We start from the raw sequence: 21,555 nt of genomic DNA on the forward strand, positions 1-21,555 counted from the left end.
AATAAAAATAAAGAGCACAACAATAAGAGATCTCTGTTGCTCCTCCAAAAAGATGGAAACAACCTCACAGCTCCGAATCAGGAATGACAGAGAACAGAAGGACTGAGCAGAGAGAAGGATTGCTCTGTAATGAGTTCTTCCCCAGGACTCAGACCCAAAGATTATGGCCCTGGCTATCTCTTTGCAAGCCAGTGACTTTTTTCAGCTGTCCTCAGCTCCGGGTCATCTCATTCCATGGCTTCCTTCCCTCTGGTGAACATGGCCTTCCTCTTGTCCATTGAGCCCCATGAGAGCCCATCCTCTTTTACCTGCCCATCTGTGGAGAGCCATGCCGTGAGCAATCGGCATTATAAGATGGTGCTGGCTTCAGCTGTGCCTAACTAGTAAACAAGCCTTGTACGCAGGTGCGAGAGTGAATTCACGCCAAGACCATCTAGCCATCTGTCTGTCTGTCTATCCACCCCTTGCATTTTAAGTCATTCTCACTACTGTCTATCTGTCTATCTATCCATTGCCTTAGGTATTAATACACCATGCTCACTCTATTTTCCTTCCTTACCAGTACTGGGGATCTATCCCAAGGCCTTCCATGCACTTGTGAAGGAAATGCCCCATATATCAATATGCTGTGTTCACTCACTCCACCCACCCATCCATCCACCCATCCATCCATCCATCCATCTGCCCATCCATCCGTCCATCCATCACCTATTTACTGATATGCCATGCTTACTCACTCCCTCACTCCCCTTCTTTATTGTGCTGGGATCTATCCCAGGGCTGTCCTCACACATGCTAGGCAAACACTCTACCACTGAGCTACACTTTTAGGTCAACATTATTTTTTGAAGATCTGAAACACCAAACATTCACTTCAAAGCACTGGTTTGCTACCTTAAAAAACTCCACTCTCCAAATCCCTTAGATCTTGGTACACACCCTGGAAGTTACACCCACACTGAACTGACATTCTGAGACTGTAATTGAGAAAACAATCTTCAATGTTTCCAAAAGGCACACAAGACAGGTGAAAGAAAGACCAAGTTATCCCAAAGACATTGTTATACTAGTTCAAAGACTTTCTGACCACACGAAATGTGGCTATGACAAAAGGCAGGTGGATACAGGTAGCTCCCTTATTGAATCACCATATCTAGACCAGGAAAATGGAAGCAATAAGAAGAGATTGGGAATGTCCAACAAAGGATGCAGCTTGCTAGAATAACAGCAAGTTGTAGTTCTTCAGGCTTGGCTGAAGAACAAAACAGCTTTTCTTCCAAAAGCTTCTTAAACATGTCTGAGAGATGAGATTATTTGAAGACAAGGACTAGGGCATATGTTGGACTCCTAATGCCCCTCAAGGAACTTAAGGGCAAGAGAACCATTCTGTGGTACAAGAGCAGAAACAGGGGCAGATGCTTGATTCATGATAACAAAACCACTGACACACCTGTTTGCTTTTCCACTGAAAATAAAAGAGGATCAGATAGTCCTGCAGGCTGCATGTTCTGGGATGCCAGCGATGGGGTGTATTTCAGAGTATCTTTGTATACAGAGAGAGGTACCCTGGGAACAGAACCCGAATCTAAACAGGAAATCCACTTGTGTTCTCTATGTCCTACATGGCAAGGTAATCATATACAATAATTTTAGTTTTGATGGTGACCTCTCACCTGGAGACAGAATGGTTTTCCATATATGGTGCTGTGTTGGTTCCAGGTTTCGGAGTTAGGACTATCTAATTTGTATTTCATTTTCCACCTAACACCCTTTCTCAAGACAGGGTCTCACAGATACCAGGCTGCCTGGGATCTCTGTGTAATCTTGCTGTGTAATTGAGGATGGCCGTGAGCTTCTGATTTTCCTGCCTCCAGTTCAGGAGTACTAGGATTGGAGGCAAGTAGGATCACACTCAGCTGCGATGTTCAGGCTGGAACCCGGGACATCACGCGTGCTCAGCAAGTCATCCACCGGCGGAGCCATGTAAATCTCGCATGCTCGGCAAGTCGTCCACCAGCGGAAACTTGTAAATCACGCATATTCAGCGTGTCATCCACCGGCAGAGAAGTACGCAGCACGCATGCTCCGCAAGTCGTCCACTGGCGGAACCGTACACATTGAGTTCTCAACTGCATTTCATGGTTACTGCAATCTTCTCCTTAGGGAGTGTATATTTTGTTATCCTTAACTATCACATTCTTTAATTTATTTGTTAACAATTTAGAATAAGAGATGATTAGTATAAATAAATATATGCATACACATAAACATATGTTGTGTATGTTTGTTTTCTAATATATTTATGAGTGATAGAACATGAAAAAATAACCTTAAATGAAAGACAACATGGGTTTAGTGGAACTGAAGAACCCGCTGTCTTCTTAGGACCTCAGACAGGAGGACCCCTCCTCTTGAGAGAGCTCACCTATGTAGTCACTAAAAACTAAAAAAAGAATCCTGGGGGGCAGCCAAGAGAAATTAGGGAAAAAAACATCCAAGATGTAGTGCTGAGTTTCCACCCTGACATTATGAGACTGAAAATATTTTTTACTCAAACCTAAAATGTACATAATAAACAGAGGTGTCTTGTGACCTCAAGACAGGATCTGGGACCTGTCACCTGTCATGCTGGATACACTTTCAAAAACAGAGACTGAAGAAAGCAAAATGTGAGCTAATCTCTACATTGGCAAAGGTCAGCTGGGCATTTGCCTAAAGCCTGAGGCTGGCGCTGCATGGTGGGGGCTCCAGGCCCGTGGGTGACAGGAGCCACAGCACACTGTCATCTCACTCCCCACACAGGCACCTGGGCATGGTCTGCTTCTGCTTTTGGAGGTGAGGAAGGAGCTATGAGTACCCCCTTCTCCTGTTTCATAAACATGGTGGCCTTTGGCTGGGGCGGGTCATCTAACAACAAAACCTTGGAACAATGAATAACTAATGGTGTTGCTCATTTTATAAGATGTGAAATGGCATGGTGGCAGTATCCTTATTTTTTTTAAGAGACATAATTCTGAAAACCAGGGAGTGGAGTGAGTGAGATGGCTCAGCGGGGAGAGACGTTGGAGTTCAATCCTTGGAGGCCACATGGCATAAAGCGAGAACTGCTGCCTGAAAGTCGTCCTTTGACCTCCACGTGACACAACTGCACACACACACACACACACACACACACACACACACACACACACATTACTCACTCACTCACAAATTAATTAATTAATTAGTTAATTCTATAATTTAAATAGCGAATGCATGCCTTTCTGAGTTTCACATAATCTTGGCCTGCCTCTGTCTCTCTGTCTTGTTCTTCAGTTCCTGGTTGTACAAGAGCCTTAATCTTAGCAAGTCAGTTTGGCAATTTATAGCAAAGGCCTGAAAAATGTTAATGCTTTCTTTTCCTGTCTGTGCACACATATAGGCATGTAGAAGCCAGGAGGTGACTTTCGGTGTCTTCCTCCATTGTTCTCAACTATATATATATATTTTTTTTTTGAGGCAGGCTAGCCCTCTGAATCTACACTTGGAGTTGCAGCAAGCGCCAGGAGTCCACTTGTCTCCCCAACACTAGATTTGCAGATGGGCACTGCTTTTAGGGTGCTCCAAGCTTAAGTCATCAAGGAGGCTTGACAGGCAAGTCTCCCACGGAGGCTCTCCTCCTGCAGCTCAGTGCCTTAGTCACTTCATCTCCACACCATTTGTAGCATTAGTTACATTGGTAACAATGTGGAGGAGGCGGGCTTCTGGGTAGTCAATCATGGTAGTTAAGTAAGTTATGACATATGGAGATGCTGAATGATGCTAGACAAGTCTTAAAAGAAACAGGCTGAGTTACAACAAGGTACTCAAACCTGCTGTAGAACATGGTCTAGGCTAACTGAGGGTGTAGGGTAGGATCCTGTTTTTATAAGAAAATATGCATACATAAAAATAAATTCTGCAAATATACCTGTTACCAACTTAGAAGTGGGCTCTCTGGGTAGAAGGCTTATCAGTGATGGTGATCATTCAAGTGTATATTCTATATACTCCAAAAGTTGGTTATCTTCAAAACTTCTTACTAAAACTCTGTGGCTTGACTGTTTAGATAATTTACTTTAAAAAAGACTTGGCCTTTCAAAACATGAATATGGAGGGACAGTTGTAACAAACAAACCAACCAACCCAAACAGTCAGAAACAGAAACAACCTGGCAACACTGTAACCTTCAGCACAGGTTTCCTAACTCTACACACTATGCAAGGAAGGGAGGCTGCAGAAAAAAAAATGGAGGTTAGAAAAGCCGGACATTTCAGGGGGAAAAACATCTCTCTCTCTCTCTCTCTCTCTCTCTCTCTCTCTCTCTCTCTCACTCACACACACACACACACACACACACACACACACACACACACACACACACACACACACAGTGGTTTCCACTTTGAATTGTACAGTGGCATCTATTTCTGGTCTTCTTAAAGGCAGGCCGATACACAGAACCTAATCCCAAGGTTCAGGGTCCAGGTTCCGGGCTGAGCTTCAGCATTCAGCCACAAAAGCCAAGAAACTTCCCAGGGCAGGAAGCACAATGCAGGCCTTGTCAGGGCCGCTGAAGTGAAGAGGCCAGATCAGGGCAACCCAAGCCACCACAGACCAAGGAAGGGAACCCAGCACACCCGGATGCATGAAATGTCAGCTCCTAGACGACCAGGTCTCCAGGGAGAATGTGACTTCACACACAAACTAGGACAAGGGGCTTTCTGTGGAAGGCCACCCAGGGGGGCTCTGTCCTCTCTGCAATGGTACAAGCATATCCATGCAGCATGAATGCCCCTGTGGTCTGCTGTCACTCGAGAGCTGTCCCACTGTGAAAGGTCACCTTAGGCCTATTTGTTGGATGTCTAGTCGGGGATGATCCAGAGAAAACCCCAGACAAGAGCAGGGCTGTGGCCAGCACCCAAACTGCACTGCCTTTTGGTTCCACCACTGGTTAGAGCGCTTGTCACAGACTCTGGCTAACCCCTCATGGAGTCTTCAGCCAGCCAGGAGGAAGAACACACTGGTGTATGGGAAATGAAGAAAAGAGACCAAGGGCCTCTTCAGCCCCTGAAAGGAACGCTAAAGCTGCCCCTTCAGAAACACACAATGAGCCCCCCCCAACATACATACACACACACAAACACACACACAAACACACACACACACACTGATTACTGCACAAAGAATTTCAAGAGGTTCAGGTATCCATAATAAAACTATTTTCAAGAATCAATTTCAATTTCTTTTGACAGATGAAGATTTAAAGATAACTTGATAAAGTATTGCAATGGAAAGACTCTCAAGTCAGTGTGTGTCCAAGGCTGCAGCAGGTATCCTCGTAGGCTGTGCACAGCTCAGAAGCATCATGTTAGAGGGTGGGGGATGACAGAAAATCTAAATATTTCTTAGGACAGTATGCTGAAAGGTGATAGAGTATACAGGAAGAATAGCTTCAAAATTCGTGGAGATAACCATGTGACCCCTCAACAACCTTGGTATCACTAAAAGATAAAAATAAACTAGAGTGTCTTAATTAATTAGGAATCCATAAAATTAATATTGATGCAATATTAAATGTTCTGGTGTTCTCTGTGTATTTAATTTGAATGTCACAAAATATGAACAGTAAATAGAATATAAAGAGAGAGACTCAAAAATCAGCAATTTCATTTGCTGTTTCCTGTTTCTCTAATTGCTTCTGTCTCACTCAGTGTCCCCAAGTAATTTTTCACTCCTAAAGTAATAACACCATCATTCTCTTAGATTCTCCAAAGAAGTGAGAGGGGAAATTGCACGAGCCGGGGCAGCACATGATGCTGTTTAGCAATCTGCGAAATTTCTATTACTAAGTCATAAATATTTAAGGGCATGCATCTAAGCTGCCACGCAGGGAAATTTTATATTGGACACTATCAAGTGAATGTGTCTTTTTAGTAAACAACATTTTCTGCCATTATCTAAATCATAGAAAAATAGCCTACATTTCAGATTTGGAAAATTGGGCAAATTAAATGTTGGTCTGCATGGCATGATATGAGTCTGTCTCTCCCTGATTTCCACTTTCTGTCCAGGAATGGATAAGAGGCTGATTCGGGCAAACATGGAGCTCTTTTTGGAATGAAGGGAGGCATGTGTGTGCAGTCCTGATGTCTAGGCCTGCAACCTGACCTTGCCTCTACAGACACTGTATTATTAATGGGAGAAGAGGGAATAAAGAATGAGACAGGTTCTTGGCAGCCATTGTTCAAAGTTCCTGGTGTTACACAAAGTTGGACTCCTCCAGCTCACCTGCCGGGAGCTACGGGTGCTTACTCTAGGGTTCCATTTGCCTACTTCCAGCTTACCCAGCACCTGGCCAGCTGGGGGCATGGAGGAAGATTCGGTTCTTCTTTTTATTACTAAACCTTGAAATCTGGTGATGGCATCGTGCTTCGTGTGTTTTCATCTAGCAAATGACCATAATGGCTGGTTATCTGCTCCCTGTGGAAAGTAGGCCTGTGCTGGTAAAGGAAATAATAAAAAAATAGGGTTTACTCAACTCATCCATAGTCTGTCCTTCTGTTCTCCTGAGTCTGGCAAGGACTCTCACCTCGGTGCGTGTCAGGAAGACATCATTAGGCACACCCAGGACACTCTCTCAAAGGAGACCACAGTCTTCTTTACACATTAGTTTTCCAGGCTCTTAAGGTTAACCGTGTGAAAGGATGGTGGTTTTAGAATTTGCAGGCTGCATTCAGTGCACATGCCCTTATAAGGACCCAGACAAGGGCAGAGGGGCAAGGTCAAGGCAGAACCACATGATCTAATCTTTCCAGCCGCTAAGTAAATTGATTTTTCTGCCTGGATATCTGGTATGCTTTCGTGGGTTCTTTTTTTGCCTTTACTTTGAGAAGATGATTCTAATTTATACAGCTGATTCTAAGTTCTTAGGATTTGAAATTTAAAAAAAAAAAAAAGTGTGGCGGGTGGGGGGGAGCATTCTCAAACCAGTTCTTCCTGGAGATGTGGCTAACTTGTAGAGTCCTAGTTTAGCTCACCTGAGGCCACAGGCTCCAATAGAAGAAGCACCACAACAAAATAAAACAAAAGCAATCAGATCAGTTCTTAAAGTGATGTCTGAAGGTGCCAGGGAGATGGCTCGGTGGATGAAGTGCTTCCTGCACAAGGCTGGGTTCCTATTTCCAGTACCCAAGTAAAACTTGGGCCCGGTAAGCCAAGCTAGTGGTGCTTGGCTTTAATCCCAGCACTCGGGAGGCAGAGGCAAGCAGATCTCTGAGTTCCAGGCCTGGACTACACTGTGAGTTCCAGGACAGCCAAAGCTATACAGTAAGACCCTGTCTTTCAACAACAAGCAAACAGGACTGGGCATAGGATCCAACCACAGCGCGGGCAGGTGGATCTGGAGGACTTGCTAGGTAGTCGGTCTAGGTTAACTGGAGAGCTCCAGACTCAGTCAAAGACACTGTATCAAAAGCTTAAGATGGAGAGCAATAGACAGAGAAACACGATGCTGTACATGCATGCACACGATCAAACCACAACACACATGTTCACACACATGCACACAAGTGTACAATAACACACTCTGATGCTTAGAGTTTGTTTCAAGGTAACATATGCAAAGAGGTGACAAGGGAGGACACAGATGATGGGACCCAGGCTGGGAACTGATAATTGTCTGAATGCTGAGGGGCACTTCTCTGCTCCTGCGTGTCTCTGAAAGCCTCCATTACAGAAGAGAAAAAAGAACTGACCAATGAAGCACAGAACTAAGGACCAGAAACTTGCTAGTGACTAGCCTCATCCTTTAGTTTCATCTTCACAGTCAACAAGAAATACTGTCTCTTGCTGTTTTCTGTCCCCCGCCTCTGATGTTTTGTACCAGTGGCATGGACAAGGGGCAGTTCGGCAGCTGGAGGGCTGGAGAGAATACAGGGAGCACAGCCCCCCAAGGGCCTCTGGAGCATCAGTTGTCAGGCAGAACTGGTGAGAACGGCAAGCCACAGTGCATTTCACTGGTGACTGCTGTTTTCCCACGCGCCCTGTGGACAAAATGACCATAGAGATCACTAGTGATAAACAGCTGTGGGGAGTGATGGCCTTATGTAGGACAGGAAGGCAGCAGGCAACCAAAATTTAAGGAGCAGCAGACACTCCTTGTGGAGGAGGAGTCTGGGCATCTATCAACGTGAAAGAGGCAAGGAAAGGCAGGATCTCCGTACCACATGCATGGGCAGGCTAGCCTCCAGGGCTTCCTTCATAGTTAAACTACCTAGGGACTCTTAAAGGTGGGAACCTCTGTACTCAGTCCAGTGGCCACTGCTCCAAACAGCTTCTTCCAGTAACTAAACACTAGAAACGGGCTAATGAGCCAAGTGGGGTGCTGCACCACTGTAATCTCAGCTCTTGGGAGGCTGAGGAAGGAGGATTGAAAGTTCCCAGCCAAACTAAGCTCCCTGGTGAGGCCCTAACTCAAAAAGAAGTAAGTAAACAAATAATCCACGAAGTACTCAAACACAGAGTCCTGGCAATGCAGAGTTGATGTAAATCTACTTGAAGGTTATTGTAACTCATACTGTAAAATACAACCCACATCTGACCTTGTATGTACAAAAGAAGGTCCTTAAGGAGAAGGAGGAGGGAGAAGAGGAGGAGGAGGAAGAGGAGGAAGAGGAGGAGAAGGTCCTTTAAAGAGTAGTTACAAAGGAGGGTCCAGAGAGCTAGCATCTTTTACTGTCCTTGGTGGGAAACAATTCCTTGGACCAGCTTGACTCTACTCTACTTCAAACCCTAAGGTGATGGGTAAAAAGGAAATCAATTTGTGGTCTTGGCCAAGGTGTCTACACGAATAAATAAAACCACAGCCAGGATTTTGTGGAATTATAAACCACAGGGTCCAATCTTTCGTTTCTGAACACCGTGTCTGGTCTGGGCTCCCAGGAAGCAGGTTTCTTTTGCTTCAGGCAGATCTGAGAAGGATTTTTCTTCCTTATAGTAATCTCCCAGCAAGAGAAGAATTTACAATCGATTCATTTTTTTTTCTGAATGCTTAAAAATAAAAATCTTTCCTAACCTATAATTATGCTTCAGTTCCAGCCAACACAATTTAGACTAGAGGCATATTTCAGCCCTCTTCCCTCTTCTCAGAACATGTGAAAAGTATAAAAGAACATGGTCTCACACATCTTCCTGTAATGTAAGTATTCAGCTTATACACTTAAAGATCTAGAAGCCTCCGTGGGAATGCTGGTGCAGGCCTGCTTGGCTCTTGCATAGTTAGTGGGGACCCTTCCCAAGAGGAGCCTCCACTAGGAAACATAGTGTGTGGGGTACAAGGAGCTGGTCCCATACCTGAAAGCAGCTTAGATTCTACAGAGCACATCCTACTCCAGGGCTCTGTAGGGGACTGAGCAGAGACTCCAGCTAAAGCCACAGCCTCCATAGGCTTCTCCCCTCACTTCTGGCCCTTCACCTCCCATATGAAAGCAGTTCTTCATTAAACCGTGTTGAGAGAACCCCCACCTCACACTCTACCTTAGGGAGCCTAAGCTATCACTCTCAAGAACCCCATGGAAGCAAAGTAAAATGAGCATGCTATCATGAGTTTGTTGTGCTTGTTTGGCTATGGATCAAATCAATTCCATCAGAGGTAACAACTCTGGGACACAGAGGACAGACCACAGTTTTAGGATGATGGACGTGGATGTGACAAGCTAGCATTTATATAATTTTACATCTCCTGCTTGGGTATCCAAGGTCTTACACAAAATAAGCTTTCCACCCAGACTCATTTCCCAAGACCATCTAGGGGCTATCTTCACAAGACTAGTTGTCCCCTGTGTCTGTTCAGAGAATGGCTGCCGCTCTTCTACAACAAAGGTGTTCTTTTTTTAGTTCTATGTAGCCCATGAAGAAGCAAGCTGGCTTTGTGCTCATTTCTCTTAGATATTCAAAATTCTGAATTCTATGAATTGAGCAGAAAGGAAAAATCTCAGGGTAAGATCCAAGAGAGTTCTGTTTATACCTGATGGTGTAGTGAGGTCAATTCATAGCACTCCTAAAAGAAAATCATTCCTTTACCAGTTCTTCAAGAATTGAAAGCACATGGCTTCGAAGATAGCTCAGCTTGCAAAATACTTGCATTGAGGACCTGAGTTCAGTCTTCCAAACCATGGATGCTGCAGGTGGGGGGAAGAGGGGAGAGTCCCTGGGGGCTCACTTGGCAGCCCGCCTAGCCGACTTTCAGAGTCCTAAGTCAATGAGAGACCTTGTGTCAAAAAGACAAGGTGGATATGTGCTTGAAGAATGATTGCAAGGTTGTCCCACGGCCTCCAAGCACATGCACACATGTAAACCCACACAAATACACACAGATGCACATAAACACACATATATGTGTGTGTGTGTATGTATACACACACACACACCCAAAGAATCAAGACTATAAAATGAGTCTCCCTACCAGCCAGGTGAAACCAACACTGTTTGCCCAGGAAAGCAAAGTTCCCGACTTAACCAGTCTCCTGAACCTGGTATCTGTCTCTGACTCATGTGACTCTAGCTCCTGTCTTGGGCTAACTCACAGGCAATCTAAGGATGTGGAGTGGTCCTGGGCAGTGGAAAGTGTGTCTTCCCTAAGCTTCCTTCTGTAGATTTGTCTGTTGCCCCTTGCCTACCTCGGTTTTTTATGGAGTGTGTGTGTGTGTGGGGGCGTCCTCTAAGACTCTGTGACGCCCATGTTGACTGTTCCTCCAGGCTTCCTGATGGTGGGCAGAACGATGAGCCACCCACACCACAAATCACTCACCAGCCTTAGCCAAACGGAAAATGTTCTTGCCTACAATATATTTCAGATCCATTTCCTGATTTTCTTTTTGAAGATTTGGTCTCCCGGTGCTTTCTAACCTCTTAGGCTGAAGCAATTCTCCTGCCTCAGCTCCCAGCAGTCAGGACTATGGGATACAACAGGGTGCCCAGCGCTTGCAACTTAAAAAAAGTATTTATTTCATTTTTGTTTATGAGGTGGGACATGTCAGAGCATGATTGTGGAGGTCAGAAGACAACTTGGAAGAGTCGGTTTTCTCTGTCTCTGTCTCTGTCTCTCTCTCAGCTCTTAAAAACCACTATCTTCCTTCTACTTAAAGATCCTTTCCCTCTGGAAATGCCTCAAGGTGTCAATGGTTGGGTGGCTTTGGCTTTGGTGGCGAGCAGAGAGCCAGGGCAGCATGGGCCATCCATAAGAGCCTTGGATCCTGAGCCCCGGACTCAGCCTCCACACTGTGCCTCCCCCCAACTCAATCTCTCAGGGTCAAATGCTTCTCACAGCTGGAGATGCAACTCAGTGGCAGAACGCATGGTTCATCATGAAAGAGGCCTTGGCTTCAGATCCAGGTACAGAAAGTTAAGAGAATAAATAAAAACAAACTCTTGCAAAGGTGATAAGAACATCTACTTCACACTATTATTGTAAGAAATGAAAAACAAAGCCATATGGGCAAGTCCCTAGCAAGCTGATCCCATCTAGTATATATCTAGGAAAAAAATTAAAGTTTGTCTCTCTGCTTACCCCACGAGTCTGACTTGTTTTCACCAGCTGAGAATTGGGGGAGAAAATGTTGAGAAAGCTCTAAGTCGTCTGAATCCGTAGAGTTTAGAGCACAGACCCAGTGCATGAAAGAAGCAAGCCTGACGACGGCACAGGGCACAGGATGACAGCACACAGAGCCACCTACCTGGTGGTTGTCCTCATTGCGTTTTCTTTCGTGTGATTGTGTTCTTTGCTCACTTTTTCTGCAAGGAGACACAATGAAACAGGTGACTTGGGCTAAGCTCGGTCCGTGTCCATCTTTTAGGCAGAAACATGCACTTCCTCTGTCTTATTGGGAAAGTGAAAATCGTCTAGATAACATCCATGGAACTGTTGGGCCCTACTCAAATAGTTAAGCGTTGCCTGCTTGCAAGTAGACAGACGTGCGTAGTACGAGTACACACCAGACACCCACCATGTGCACATACAGACAGCTGCCCACGAATGGCTGTCCATCTTCTTTCCTCGTTGATAATTTCTATTTTCCTCAACTAAGCCCTCAGACTGCAGTTGTGGTAACTGTGCTGCCCGTAGCTCTGATGGCAGCCTATGTTGTTAGGACCCTTCAGAGAACGACTTGAGAGCTCTTGGTGCTGTCATGGACTGCTTATTCTAATAAATGTCACTAGGAATAGAACGATGTCATTGGACAAGAGGTAAGCCCTCTCCTCATGCATCCTGGGTTCTGAATTCACCAGCTGTCGGAAATTATTTAATTAGCTTTCAAGAACACCAAGTTGAACCATAGCCTCGATGACCCAGTACAAATGTGAAGACTCTACCCGGCCATCACAGCTTTCAGTGGCTTCTTTGAAGCATTTACAGAAAACCTGCCCGATCCTATCAAAGGTTTCAGATTCTACAACCAGGTAAATAAATTTAAAAAAAAAGAAAAAACCTAACCTTGGGAACTTTTTGCAACAACAACAAACAAACAAACATAAGCAAGGTTTATAAATCTTTCCTGCTTTTGACTGCTCTGAAGCTATGTCACGTGTGTTTACACAGATGCCCCCTTTTCTGACATTAGAGGAGAATCTTCCTGCCTGACAGCATCCCTGTAGACAGCATGCAATCTGGGGTTGTCCAGGTGAGCGTGCTCAGGGTCACAGAGGCCTAGCTCACGCTACACTGGGCTCCTAAGTCACTACCTACGTAGCCTTGCTTTGGGATGTGCCTCGACTTTTGGGGGGAAAAAGGTCATGTGTCAAGACTCCTAAAGCTTACTGGACTAGTGATTTCTGCCACTGTGGAGGAGCTCCGTGTCATCAGAGCCACACAGCTGAGGAGAAAGTGACCTACCAGCGTGGTCAATGGACTTCAGCCTCTTTCCTGGTCCATTTCTGAGACAGGGAACAAGTGCCTTAAATAACAGGAACCTCTGTCTGATGGGTGTGTCTGCTTCATCAAACGTTAGTAAGAAATGACTGATGGGTGAATGCATGAAGCCCCAGAGAGAGAGCTATGTGTGCCTACCAAAATGCCAGACTTGTCAGTACAGAAAGACATCAGCCTCAGTCACGGTCAAGGAACAACAGCACATTAGACTTGCTAGGGACAAATGGCGTGAGGCTTGGAAGAGCAGACAGAGGCACAACTCTGGGACTCAGAGCCTTCACAGGGCTGAATACCTGTACATCTGGATTCTAAGCATTTCAAGGAAGAAAGGTTGATCTACACAAACATCCTCTGAGACCACAACTGGAGACAGCCTTCAGGGCCCCACGTTTTGCTTTTCTATTTAAATTTCTTTTCAGCAAGATAAAATAAAATTTCACTAATCTAGACGTTATGATTTTCTTGGCGGACACGGACATTTATCTTTTGCACGTGATAAAGGAAAAGCTGTTCATAAGATCAGCACTAAACTTTCGCAGGACTGCAAGTTTAAGCTTCGTCAAAGGGATCAGCAGAGAACTGCGCAGAGTTCCAGTTCTCAACGACGTTAGAGCCAGCATGCCGCAGTGAAACGGCTCACCAGTAAAGGGGCTGATAATCAGCCTTCTATCTCTGGAATCCATGTGGTGGAAGTAAAACCAACTCCCAGGTACCTCTACCCTCCCCATAAATAAAATCTGAACAACTCAGTTTTTTTAAGTGTGGTAGTAATCCGATTTGGCAACATTTCATTAACCACTAATGTGGTATGTAAGAGCAGATCCCTCCTAAACACCTACCACGTGGGCTACTTTTCCCTCCTAAGAAAGACTTTCCTACCAATGCTTTCCAGTCAGCAACATTTTCCCACAATTCACCTACCCGAGAGTTGAAAAAGAAGCTCAGAAGCCATCTTCACAGAGATGTCCTGGCTGAAGAGATTTCTCTCTGGGGGAACTCGACCTTCTGGCAGCTTCTGTAAGGGTTCAGTTTTCTCTCGCCCCATTAAAGTGCTGTAGCCAACGTTCCGGCTGGGTGATATGGAGGCTGGGGAGTCCTGGATGTCCACCTCCATGGGTTCTTCTTTAACCGTCACCGCCTGCGTCTCCTTGTAGCTTTCCGCTGCAAGCAGGTGGGTGAGAGAAACCAGAACATGGCCGGTCTTCATTCAGAAGCAAACCAGTTTCTGTTGTCTTTTTGTCTTTCCGTTGCACTGGGACTTGAACCCAGGGCCCGGTGCATGCAAGGGGTGCACATGCTCCACCCTGAGATGTTTCCCAGCAACTCAGCTTCTAATCACTATGAAGCTTGTGCACAGAAGAGTCTAGAAGAGTGAGTGACATGGGACAGGAGCACACAGTGTGAAAGCGCTGGCTCCTCCCACCTGGCTTCCAGAAAAGGCAGGAAACTTGACAGCCTGAGAACTGATGTGGCCTGCCCAAGGTCACCAAGAACAGCCTGGCTGCCTAGAGCCTTGACTTCTTGGCTAGGGGTTTCCTGACCACCCCTGTGTGCACCTTCCTTTGTTCAGTGTTGATTTCAAACAGAGGATGTGGCCAGCAGCTATCCTGGCTTTAGAGCTCAGTCAGTTTTAGTGAATCAGGTAAGATTTTATTAATATAGTAACGTCTTCCCAGTCTTTAAAGACCATATTCTCTCTCTCTCTCTCTCTCTCTCTCTCTCTCTCTCTCTCGCGCGCGCGCGCGCGCGCGCGTCTAAATTAAGAAAGGTTAAACAGGATCAATTCAATGAAGACATTTCTACCTTTCTGGAAGCTACTAATCCTGAAGACTATTTCTCAAGTTAACTGAAGCCCAGAGGAACACCCAGGAAAACAACCATCTTACAACTGAGTCAGTCTCAGAACAACAGCCCAAACCCCAGCTACTCTTCCCTCGGGGTTTCTAGAAGGTCCAACATGCATGCAATTTGTAAGGCCAAGTGTCTGTTGTCATTCAGTCCTTTGAGTTAAGGGTAGGACGTGTTTAGAACAAGACAGGATGGTTCATCCAGATGTGAATTCGGGTCATTTAAAAACAAAGTCACATTGTCAAACCAGTAAACATTTATTAGTAACTACTGAGTACACAGTACCCTGGAACACAAAAATCATAGATGATTCTGAGAGCTAAGTAAAAGATAGATAGGCAATAGGGCAAAGAATTAAGCAGTGACTCCCAACGAGGTATGTTTGCATACCCCTAAGAACTTGTGAACTATCCTATTTGGGGAAAAGCAGTCTGAAGATGTGACAAGGGTCTCAAGGTAAAGTCACTGTGGATAATCCAGAGGGACCCTAGAGCCAATGACAAGAGTCCTTCTTAGAGACAGAAAAAGACAAAGCAGAGTCAAGAGAGAACCTGGATTTGCATTGCAACAGGACAAATAGCTTCACAAAGCCAGACAAGGCAAAGTGAGGGTCCTCCTGCTATGGCTTTTGGAGGACATGAAACTCCTGGACCAGGTTACAACAAACAACACAACAATGGCGACAACAATAACAGCAACAATAATAGCAACAACAGCAGCAACAGCAACAACAAGGTAGAAGCAGTCTACAGTCTGTGCTGACTCCAGATTCAGTCCTGCGATGGGGACAGGAACCATCACTGTTGTAAACCAGCTGGTGGTCAAGAACGGCCGCTTTCCTCTCAAGCTTGGCTGAGAGCACCGACTAGCAGTTAAAAATGAGCAAACAGGAGAAGAGCACTTCAAATGAAGCCATTGAAGTTAACCTGCTGCTGTCAATCTGAGCTTAGGTAACAGGAACGCCAGTCTGTTTCTCTTCCTAAGGTGTAACACCGGTTTCTGGGGGGGAGGGGGACAGGGGAGACACAGCTCATTCTTTTGTCACCAGCTGAACTTGGGGCAACAGCAATTTCATCTACATTGCTCCCCCTTCCCCTCTTCCTGTCAAACTGTTTTCCCCTCTGCAAACTAAGGAGCTCCTAAAAGTTAGTTCACTGATTCAGTCAGGTGTGAGACACGGGGACAAAGTGGAAGGAAAAGACTGACAGAGAGGAATGAGGGGGAGGGGCTGGAGAAAGAGGAGAGGCAGAGAAACTAGAGGGGGGGGAGGAAGAGGAGAAGGAGGGAGGAAGGGACAGGATGAGAAGAGCAGAAAGCTTTTCCAGTTACAGAGTGCCCCTCAGTCAGCTGCTTTCTGGGGAGCTGGCTCCCCCATCCTAAGGAATTTGATGACCCCAGTACATCTTAACCTTAGGCTGGACCATCCGCCTAATCACCAGCATACACCTCCTCCTTCAAGTTCCCCCAAAGTACTCCATATGTGAAACTAAACAGTGGGGTCTGCATCACAGGTACACAAAGATGGCTGTGACCTTCGCACTCCAGAGCCTGAGGACAAGCACAGAGGGAAGCCAGGACACATACAATGGGATCCATTGACTCAAGAAAGAAAAATCTCTGCACCATAGTGAAGCTGGAAAGAGGTCCCAGAGTGTAGCTACCTCCCCTTCCACCCCCAGGTCCTCATCTTTGACCTGGATTAAAAAAACAAAACAAAACCCCTGACTATGGGCACCACTGATGAATAGAACAATTAGTTTTTCAGGTCGCCTGAGGTAGTTTCCAGTATAGTCTGCATGGAAGTGCTTCCTGTCCTTTCTTAGAACAACCTTTGAAAGTTCACAAGACACTGACCCCTGATTAATGTCTTTAGCATCCTCAGTCTCCGGGATGGATCCCATGTGCAGAGAGGGGTCGGACTGACAGCTCAAAGGTGATATCACACAACGGCCTCTTCCTCCCTTCTGAGACTTCCAACACTTTTCTTGACTTTTTAAAAGAAAAGAATGCCTGGGTGTTTTGCCTACAAGTCAGTGTGTGCTGTGTGCCTGGTGCCTGTGGAGGTGAGACAGTGCCTGAGCCCCTGACACGGGGGCAAACTGCTCCTCCCTCCTGAGCCGCCTCTCCAGTCCCCACTCCTTTTTTCCCCCTCATCCTTGGGGGCCAGGTGATCTTGGGGGCTAGGCTCTACTGGGGTCTATAAGATACTTGGGTACAGTAGCACTGCATACTGCCTTTAACAACCACAGTGTCTCGTGGGGCTGAGAGGATGGCTCAGTTGGCAAAGCACTTAGTGTGGCAAGCACAAGGGCAGGCGTTCAGGTTCCTAGCACCCATGTAAAAGTCAGGCATATTTGTATCCAAAAGATGGAGGGAGTAGAGAGTATCCAATAGATGGAGGGAGTAGAGAGACTGTATCCAAGAGATGGAGGGAGTAGAGACAGCTAATTTAATACATTCTAAATTCATTGAAAGATCCTATCTCAAAAAGTAGGTAGAAACAGGCAGGAAGGGCCACATCTTTAATCCCAGTACTTAAAAGGCCCAGGCAGGCAGATCTCTGTGAGTTCAAGGCCAGCCTGGTCTACAGAACTAGTTCCAGGTCAGCCAGCACCACACAGAGAAACCTTATTTAAAAACAAACAAACAAACAAACAAACAAACAAACAACAAACTAAAATAGATAAATACTTCATCCAAAGTATAGAAGAAAGGCTCCTCTTATGACCAAGCAGGGAGCGCCTCGTGTTGATCACAAGTCCAGGCAGGCTGCCTGAACAAGCTGGCCTAGGACCAAAGGTCAGGCAGACCTGGGAACACATACCACTTACCACTCTGTCCCCAGCTCAGCTCCTATTCGCTTTGGGCATTCTCATAGAACAATAGTTGAATTAATCATTCCTACTGGCTCCCTGTGTTTACACTCATCAGGGGTAAACGCTTACTTCTAGGATCTATAAACACAATAGCAATGGCTTAGACTCACGTCCTAAGTTAATAGGACAAGCACTGATGTCTGTCCCAAGGCATCTATACTTCTAAAAGGAGACTGGGGGCATACTTGTCAGTAAAGTGCTTGCCTTGCCTAACACCATTCAAAAAGGACAGATGTGGCCCTGCCCAAAGTAATCGCGGTACCTGGGTGGGATGGGATGGAGTGGGCATGAGTGGAGCCAGGTGGCTCCCTGGGGCTTGCCAACTTGGTAAGCCTCAAGCCAAGGAGAGGCACTGGATCAAAACCAAGCATGACAGATCCTGAGGGACAACACCTGAGGCTGACTTTTACCCTCTACATACATGCACAGGCATGCTCACACACACAGAAGACACTGTTAACAGTTTGTGATGCATGAGAAACACTCCATGTGTGATTATCTATAAAAACCCCTTTTTAATATCTCTAATTTCCCTTTAATAAATATAAATAAAATGTCATATGTCTACTTTTCAAAATGAAAGAAAATTAAAAATAACCGTTAAATACTGAGAGTGTCCAGTTTGGGGCTAGAGGTGTGGATGATGTACCCTCTGATGCCCAACAGCATGGGAAAGGTGAACTGGCTAAATCTGCTCACAGCCTCCTTGGTAACAGAAGGGGCAGAGGTTAACACTGTCCCCCAGGCCATCCCATCGTGCGCTTTTTCTGAGGAGACGATAAGTGTCCCTTTAATACAGAAAGTAAAGTTAAAACATAGTTTGTGAAGATGCCCAGGAGTGGCACTGAACTATGTCTGGTGTGCTGGGTGTATTGTGTGGTCTGGCTTCAGGGGCCAATTTGATAGAGGAGAGCTGGTGCCCGGGTACCCGTACTTGCAGAGCGAAGCAAAAGCAGCTCTTCCTGTTACCTCCCACACTCTCGCGGAATCTGCTCCGTCCCATTTGCTGGGTGAAGAGTCGGGCAAGGCCTCTAACCTGATCATTCTCCGCTAAAACAAGAACCACAGCCCATTAAACAGCAAAGCTCTCTGGATTCTGAAACCAGAAGGCTTAATTCCACACACTGGGCAGCAGGGAGAACTTCCTCTGAGGGTGACTCTTGTCTCTGCTCTGACAGGGTCCTCAGCAGGAGAGAGGGGCTGGAGGACCAGGAGAAGGGACCTGAGAAGCCATGGGAAGGTCCCTGGCTGTCTTGCTGCACAGCAGTTTTGAGTCTTTGGATCAGTAGGTGTTCCTCGAAGAACTATGCCCCAGTATTTTCCTCTGAGAAATAGCATAGGACTTGGGCAAACTATCTCTCTTCTAGCTTTGCTCTCCATGTCCCTTCGTGCTGAGGCTGAGTGAGGTCTCATACATTTATACCTGGCAACATCTAAGACAAAACTCACTCAGGCCTGTAGTGGGGACTGCTCAAGATGTGGGCCGGGGGGAAAAAGTCACATCGTTATAGGATTAAGAAACAAAGTTTAGTGATTACACCCCTGCCAGATTCTGTCACCAGAGCAGTGGGCAGCCTGTTTCTCCCCTCTAGACATCAGGAACAAATGTCACCCACCAGGCCAGGTATGGAAAACACTTCACTCTCCCGTAAGCCACACTCTTTCATCTTGGAAGAGAACAAACTCCTTCTGCGTGTGTTTAGTAAGACAGAGGCAGTGCGGTTCCCTGCAAGGAAACCATCAAAATCTCTTCAGCATGAGGTGGTGCCGCATGAAACCAAAGCACTTAGGAGGCTGAGGCCAGAACTGATCCCGAGTTCAAGGTAGCCTAGGTGACAGAGAGTTCAATAATCAACCAACCCTTCCTCCTTTCCTTCCTTGAGACTGAGCCTGGGTCACTCTCTGCCCACGCACGCTCTGCCCACGAATGCTCGGCTCTCGCACGCTCTACCCAGGCAAGCTCTGCCCACGCCCGCCCCGCCCATGCACGCCCCGCCCACACACGCTCCGCCCATGCACGCTCTGCCCACCTCTGCCCACGAATGCTCAGCCCACGCATACTCTGCCCACGCACGCTCTGATAGTGTTCCATCCCGAGCTATATCCCCAGTCTAGTTTACATTGCTTACTTTGTTACCACTATGTATTCATCTGGAAAGTTTTAAGATGGGGTCTCATTAAGCTAAGCGAGGATTTGTTGGGGAGTCTTGACCCTGTGAGTCTCCTGCCCCAGTTCCCCTTCCCTGGACTACAGGCCTGCATCAGTGGACCCACCTCCCACTCAGATGCTTCACTCTGGTTCCGATGGCCGAGTCTTCCTTTATTGAGGTGAGGCCCGTGAAACTTAAAAGTGACAGACACACTTGACTATATTTTTCTCTTTCTTTATGCTTGGTTGTGTGTGCGTGTGTGAATGCCTGTGTCCGTGAGACAGAGTCTCTCATTGGTCCAGAGCTCACCAATTAGACTTAGAATGGCTAGCCACCCATTAGGGATCTTAACTGCCTGTCTCTCCAACTCCCATGTTGTGAGTGGAAGGTCAGCTCTTTCTGTGGGAGCTGGAGACAAAACTCACATCCTCAGGCACTTTCCAAGACTGCAGTCTCTGCACTCCTCCCCAGGTTAGACGTTTTAGAATGGACACGTGCATGCCATCCATCCTACTCACAGGGCTGGGAAACCATCACCGCCACCCAGAGCCAAGACTGAGAAACGTCCCCAGGGCGACGGATCTTACTCCCTTCCTCAACTCAGGCCTTCTGTCGAGATGCTAAGAGTCTAATAGTCAGTCTGTAAAGCAAAGATTCTTCAACGTAGACTCCTGGCACTGAAGTCATACCTGCTGTTTAACATACAGAGACCACTGGGATGTTCTCCAGAGATATAAATCTGGAAAAACTCGTGCTGGGTGAGGAGGGTTATACAGAAGGGCAAGCCAACGAAGGCCAGCCATGCTGACTTTGCACAAGGTGTGGGAAGGTCAAAGGTCACCGGGCAGAGAGTAGAAACAACAGAAATGGGGACAGCCCCACTGATTGTAAAGGGCCCAGCAAGAAATGCTGAGTGCCTGAACTAAATCCAAGCCCAGGAGAACCCAGGCAGGCATGATGGTACTCAGTTATGGCCCAGCAATGAGGACCGAGTACTGAGGCCACAAGACTAGGTCTCAAAAATGGATGGATAAAAGACATTCCAGCGGACAGAAGTAAGAGTTTGAATTAAGAAAGAAGAGACAGATGTGCAAGAAATAATGCATAGCCATTGGTTGGGGACCGGACAGAGGTAGGAAAGGCTTGTGCCTTTAAGATCTGGATGGCAGTGTTAATAGGAACAAGGAAAACAGAAACTGGGTTGAGCCCGGGAGAAATATGGAGGTTTTCAGTCCTGCTTTGCTTGAGTCTGGAAGATGATGGCTTTGGGAAGTAGATGGGGTGATGGCTTACGGTCAGGAAGAAAACATTCCTGACAGAGATGGGACATGATGACATCAGCAAAGGCGTCCAAAGCAGAGAGCAAAGCATGGGATAGAATTGTTACTACCGACTGTTAGGAGGAGGTTGTGACCCAGAAGCCTGGAGCACAGAGGGTGTGGCTGTCCAGTGTGGCATAGTAGTTGGGCAGCCCCAGGAGACATGGGGACACCAAACTCTGCGGCCCATTCCCCAGGTGGTCACCATCTGGGCGCGTTCTGCCCTGTGCACCCAGCAGTGATTCCTATCCTTTGCTACAAAAAGCCACAGCCCACCTCCCTGTCTCATCTCTCATCCTCTACCCCACCCCACCCCCACCCCATCAATGGCTATGGCCTTGTGGCTCTTATATCACACAGCTCCAGAACAGGCCCTGCCCCTCCTGTCCTGTACTTCTGTGTTCCTTCGTTCTGAA

At 46.5% G+C, this 21,555-nt stretch overlaps 1 protein-coding gene across 4 annotated transcripts in view; it reads right to left on the bottom strand.

Annotated features, from left to right (window-relative positions):
* The window catches only part of Znf827 (zinc finger protein 827), a 164,478-nt gene that overhangs the window by 61,132 nt on the left and 81,791 nt on the right, over nucleotides 1–21,555 (bottom strand). For all 4 annotated transcript variants that reach the window (XM_085843798.1, XM_029480781.2, XM_085843799.1 and 1 more), the window contains exons 6-7: nucleotides 13,868–14,107; nucleotides 11,754–11,811 (exon numbers count right to left, since the gene is read on the bottom strand). In XM_085843798.1, the coding sequence (XP_085699924.1) occupies nucleotides 11,754–11,811; nucleotides 13,868–14,107 (298 nt within the window). The remainder of the gene's footprint in view (nucleotides 1–11,753; nucleotides 11,812–13,867; nucleotides 14,108–21,555) is intronic.

This window comes from Mus caroli, unplaced genomic scaffold, assembly GCF_978045245.1.
Source record: "Mus caroli unplaced genomic scaffold, Mus_caroli_1 scaffold_10, whole genome shotgun sequence".
Taxonomy (NCBI): Eukaryota; Metazoa; Chordata; class Mammalia; order Rodentia; family Muridae; genus Mus; species Mus caroli.